The sequence below is a fragment of the Myotis daubentonii genome, chromosome 16 (genome assembly GCF_963259705.1).
Source record: "Myotis daubentonii chromosome 16, mMyoDau2.1, whole genome shotgun sequence".
NCBI lineage: Eukaryota > Metazoa > Chordata > Mammalia > Chiroptera > Vespertilionidae > Myotis > Myotis daubentonii.
The window spans coordinates 21,447,516-21,453,113 of NC_081855.1; the positions used below are offsets into that span (position 1 = coordinate 21,447,516).

At 49.1% G+C, this 5,598-nt stretch overlaps 1 protein-coding gene across 1 annotated transcript; it reads right to left on the bottom strand.

Annotated features, from left to right (window-relative positions):
* Positions 1 to 4,186: 4,186 nt before the first annotated feature.
* Positions 4,187 to 5,140, bottom strand: LOC132219286 (olfactory receptor 3A2-like). The gene has a single exon (XM_059671659.1). It carries the CDS (start codon positions 5,126 to 5,128, stop codon positions 4,187 to 4,189), a length of 942 nt encoding a protein of 313 aa, XP_059527642.1. The 5' UTR covers positions 5,129 to 5,140.
* Between the last annotated feature and the right edge of the window lie 458 nt (positions 5,141 to 5,598).

Here is a 5,598-nt window from a genome sequence, read left to right on the forward strand (position 1 = left end):
CTCAGCAGCTCCTGCATTGAGTGTCTCCTTCCTGGTGGTCAGTTCACGTCATACCTATGGACGGTCAGTCATAGAGTCACTTAGCCTTTTATATATATATAGACTAGAGGCCCGGTGCACAAATTCATGCCTGGGTGGGGTCCCTCAGCTTGGCCTGCGACTGGGGACAATCAGGGCTGCCTCTCCCAGTCCTATCTGGGCCAATCAGGGCCACCCAGGGGGAGGGACCTCAGGAGGTTGGCCTGCCACAGGAGGTTGGCTGTAGGAGCACACTGACCACCAGGAGGCAGCTCCTGTGTTGAGCATCTGCCCACTGGTGGTCAGTGCGTGTCATAGTGACCAGTCAACTGTTCATTTGGTCGCTTAGGCTTTTATATAGACAGACTAGAGGCCCGGTGCACGAAATTCGTGCCCTGGGGGGTGGGGTTCCCTCAGCCCAGCCTGCCCCTCTCACAGTCTGGGAGCCCTCAGTGGATGTCCTACTGATGGCCACAGTCTGGCAGCAGAGGCTTGGAGCAGGAGTCCTGTGTCCCCACTGGGGTTCTTCCCCCAGCCACATTGGAGGCTCAGAGCAGGCAGCCTCCAATGTGTGTGTGTGTGTGTGTGTGTGTGTGTCTGCTGGGGGCCTGCCCCCAGCCACACCATGGAGGCTGGGAGCAGGAGCCCCTCTGTGTTGATCTCTCAGGCTCCTGGCCTCCACTGCATGGTGTACTCTTCCTTGAGCTATGGCCAGGATGGGGGTGCTGCTTGCAAGCCGGGCTTTCCTGCTCCCAGATCGCCATGGTGACCGGGGAGCAGGCACAGCTGGGGGCTGCCCGCAGGCCGGGCTTTCCTGCTCCCGTATCAGGCCTAGCTTGGGGCTGCCCGCAGGCCAGGCTTGCTTTCCTGCTCCCGGATCACCATGGCGACCGGGGAGCAGGGAAAGTTTGGGGCTGCCTGCAGGCTGGGCTTGCTTTCCTGCTCCCAGATCAGGCGCAGATGGGGGCTGCCTATAGGCCGTACTTTTCTACTTACTGATGGCCAGATCACCACAGTGACCCAGGGCCCAGCGGCACTTTCCTGCTCTCCAATAGTCATAGGGTCCTGGCTGGGGGTGGGGCTTAGCAGTGCGGGGCTTAAGCGGCACGAGGGTCCAGGCTGGGGGCTCAGGTGGCACACAGGGGTCCCGGCTGGGAGCGGGGCTTATGCCCCACTGCCCAGGGCTGCACATGGGGCCCAGATGGTAGCTCGCGCTATCCCACCCTGCCTGTAGTATAGGATAGAGGACTGGTGCATGGGTGGGGGATGGCTGGTTTGCCCTGAAAGTGTCCCGGATCAGGGTGGGGGTCCCGCTTGGGTGCCTGGCCAGCCTGGATGACGGGCTGATGGCTGTTTGCAGCTGGTCACACCCCCTTCAGGGTGGGGGTCCCCACTGGGGTGCCTGGCCAGTCTGGGTGAGGGCCTGAGAGCCTTTTTCAGGCTGGAAGGCAACTTAAGCTCCCAGCCTCTCCTTTTTTTCTTTTTTTTTTATTCTGGGATTTATTTACCTTCTATAGCTGTCACTGGAGCTGAGAGCCGGCTCCAGCTCTGAGGGCTGAAAGCAGGTTTCTGGGTCTTTTGGCTTCTATAATTGAAACTCTGTTGCCATCACTGCAGCTCTAAGCAATGAGGCCGAAGCTGGCTGAAAGCAGGTCTCTGGAGCTTGTTTCACTTCTATAATTGCAACATAGTTGCTTAGAGTGCAGCTCAGAGGCTGGCAGTGGCAGGTGGGGAACGTTGGCTTCCTCTGTCACTGGAGCAAGCAAGCCTCCTATTTGCTTCAGCTGCATGGCTGCCAGCCGCCATCTTGGTTGACAGTTAATTTGCATAACCTGTTGATTAGCCAATGGGAAGGGTGTCGGGGTTATGGTCAATTTGCGTGTTTCTCTTTTATTAGATAGGATGGTAATTATAAGAATAGTGGAGTTTTGAAAATAAAGGATGGTTTTTGTTAACCTTCTTACAAGTCTTGAAAAAATAGAATGATGAACCTAGGTCAGCCAGCTAACAAGGTATGTTGTGAAAACCAGGATACTTCCATAGCAACACTTAATGAGACATTAATCTTCAGCAGCCACAAGGCAGACAGTGCAGAAAAGCCAACCTTGGGCCTAATTGTAAGGGTGGTAGAGCTATAAGGGATGGTGAATGTGTAGCTTAGTTGCATCTCCTATGCTAAGTCCAGAGCCCTTAGAGGGAAGGGGTGAGACCTTGAGTCCTGGATGGGGAAATTTGAGACGGTGAGCATGAGCATTTGGAACTCCCAAAATCAAATGCTCTTGAACTTGACTGGTAAAAGCATCCTTGCTCCCTTGCTAGAGGGAGTCCATTTTTTTAATTTTTTTTTTTTTTTTTTTTTTTTTTTTTTTTTTGCAAAGACCATGCAAAGGAGGTGATTCTCATCCTCCTCAAGAAATTCTCCCATTTCACCTCAGTGCCTCCAGAAAATGTAGGTTGGGTCTAGGCATAAGAAAATCCCATCTATAATCCAAGAGGAAATAATTATCTCCTGAAAAGAATTCCCATAGCTGGCTGTGGTATGCTGAATAATGGCCCTCAAGGATATCCAGGCCCTAATTCCTAAAATCAAGTTTTGATATGGTGAAAAAGACTGTAGATTGTTAGGGGTCTTCAGCTAGGGAGCTTGTCCGATTTTATCCAAGAAAGCCCCAAAAGCAAGAGTCCTTATAATAGACGAGCAGAATTATTTTATTACAGAAGAGCACAAGGCAATATGATGAAGGAAGCAGAGATTGGAGTGATGTGGCCACAAGACAAAGGATGGATTCTCCCCTGGAGCCTCCAGGAAGAACTTTCCCTGCTGACACGTTGAAGGTGGCCATGTAGGTCTCATTTTGGATTGGCCTCCAGACCATAAGCAAATAAATTCCTATTGGCTTAAGTCCCCAACTTTATGGTAATTTGGTAAAGGAGTAATAAGAAACTAATACACTGGCTACTATATCATGGCATAAACTGGAAGTTCCTACAGTTTATACAGGAGCAACACGGGAACACGTCATGAGGAATGAAGGAGTAGATAGAATGTAAGGCTGAACAGAAAGAGTTCATTGAAATGGGAGCAGTTTTCAGGATTTAAGGGTTTAATCTTCTGGCAGGGATGCCTGGAGCTGGTCCCAATAAACTGCTGAGATGTCTCTTTGAAATTCGATATTGGTTATAGGGCTTCTGCAAGAACCACAGTCAGACCAAGTTTGGCAGAACTACCTATGGGACCCTGTCTTCCTCCAAGTCCCTGTGTGGGCAAAAGTGTTCCTAGCCTATGCTTCAAAGGGTAAGAGCTGGATTATGGGGTCACTTCAAGATCTGCAGTTGGACTGAGGTCAGTGGGCCTACCTCTGAGGACAGAGATGAAGAATGAGTCTTCTGACATTCTTCAGGATTGTGTGTTCAATTCCCAATCAGGGCACATATCTAGGTTGTGTCTTTGACCACCAGTGGATGCACCTATGGGAGGCAAACGATCAATGTTTCTCTCTCACATCAATATTTCTCTCTCCATTTCCCTCTCTCTAAAATCATTAAACATATCCTAGGATGAGGATTTTTTTTATTAAATTTGCACACAGGATTCATGTTCTCCAGAGTTACTAGAGAACACATGACCGTTCTTCTCCCATTTGTCCCCTCTATATTCCGGGGCATCTTTGTGTGATAGAAAGACATGAGCTGCATTTTTAGACTTGTAGGAGCCTGATGAGATAAGTAAAATAATCCTGACCTCTAGGCCTATGTTTTATTACCAGACCAACTATCCCTGAACTCCCGGGAATCAGATGGCCCTCCGGGGGGAGAATTGGCAGGAATATGTGGGAAACCCAGGCTATAACCAGAGTCATTTCCTCTGGGACGTGAACCTGTAGGCATTCAGGGCTTCCATGGTTTCACTTCTACCCGGAAAGGAGCTCACAGTGACTGAGGCTGTAATTTGTCAAGGGAACTGACAGCATTAATTTACACATTTATAAACTATAACTGGGCAGGGTTCTTTGGGAAGCAATAACTATTATCCCTGAAAAAAAAAAATCTTTACGCTCAGAGAGATAGGAACAGTTCTGACTCATTTGTCCTAGTTACTGGCCCCAGAGGATTTCTCCTTTAGTCCAAAAAGAGAATAGGAGGAAGTGACAGTGGTACCCTAATTAAGTCAGTGACGCTTCCCTGTAATTACCCGCCAGAGGGCACCCTGCACAACAGGGTTTCTAAGGCTGTAGATAAGTGGGTTCAGCATGGGGTTGATAACTGTGTTGAAAATTCCAACCCCTTTATCTTTGTCTGAAGCCTCCTCTGTACCCAGACGCATGTAGTTGAAGATACCAGTTCCATACAAGAGGCAAACCACAGTGAGATGGGAGCTACATGTGAAGAAGGCTTTCTTCCTGCCCTCCACTGAGCGGATTCGTAGGATTGCAGCTGCTATGTGGATATAGGAGGTGACAATAAGAGTCAAGGGTGTACCTGCCATTATGACACCAGCAGCAAAGAGCAGCAGCTCATTGAGTTGGGTGCTGGAGCAAGAGAGCGGGAAGAGCTGTGGCAGGTCACAGTAGAAGTGATTGACCTCATTGGGACCACAGAAGTTGAGTGTAGTTAGGGCAATAGTGTGGATCAGTGCATTGGTGAGGGCACCGACCCAGGACACAGCCACCAGTATGCACTGGACTGAATGGCTCATGCGGGCGCTGTAGGTGAGGGGCCTGCAGATGGCAAGAAATCGGTCATAGGCCATGGCTGTCAACAGGAAGCAGTCCACACCAAGCAGAAGGTAGAAGAAAAATAGTTGGGAGAGGCAGGCATCATAGGAAATTGTACGCTTATGGGACAGCAGACGACCCAACATTGCAGGAACAGTGACGGTGATACATCCAGCATCTAGAACTGATAGGTTCCCCAGGAAGAAGTACATGGGGGTGTGGAGTTTAGGCTCCACCAAGATGGCAGCCAGGATGCTGAGGTTGCCCCCAACTGTGAGCAGGTAAGCAAAGAGGAAAAGTACAAAGACCAGATACTGCAGCATCTCTGTTTCAACGAGGCCCAGCAGAATGAACTCAGTAACAGCAGTCCCATTGGTTGCAGCTTCTGGATCCATGAGTCCCTGTGAGGAAATGTCCCAGGCACGGAAGCATCAGTCCACCTAATATATTTACTCCAGATAAATGTTTTGAACTGAAGCATCTATCTTGTACAAAAACTACTGTTTGAAATTTTAATCCTGCTATCGTGGCTCCTGTAAATGCTTGCATGCTTAAATAATAAGAAAAAGATGAGTACTCCCATTCCAAAGAGGCCATAAACCTTCCCCAGAGAAAGTTATCAGTGCTGGTGCCAGGCCAGGCCTTTTGTAGAGGTCTCAAAGCCCCAGCTCATAGGGCTCTTTAAGAACTTGCAAAGGGGACCGGAAAACCCTGTATTTGGGAGACAAAGAAGGTAAGATGATATAAATAGGGAAACTTCCTCCATGTAGGGGCCCAGAAGTTGAAATACAGTTTTCTCTCAGCCTGCGCATAATAATAATAATAATAATAATAATAATAATAATAAAGTCTAACCCCATCTCCC

What these genes read in the sequence shown, in the direction of transcription:
- LOC132219286 (XM_059671659.1), bottom strand. Translation starts at nt 5,128, where the DNA reads ATGGATCCAGAAGCTGCAACCAATGGGACTGCTGTTACTGAGTTCATT.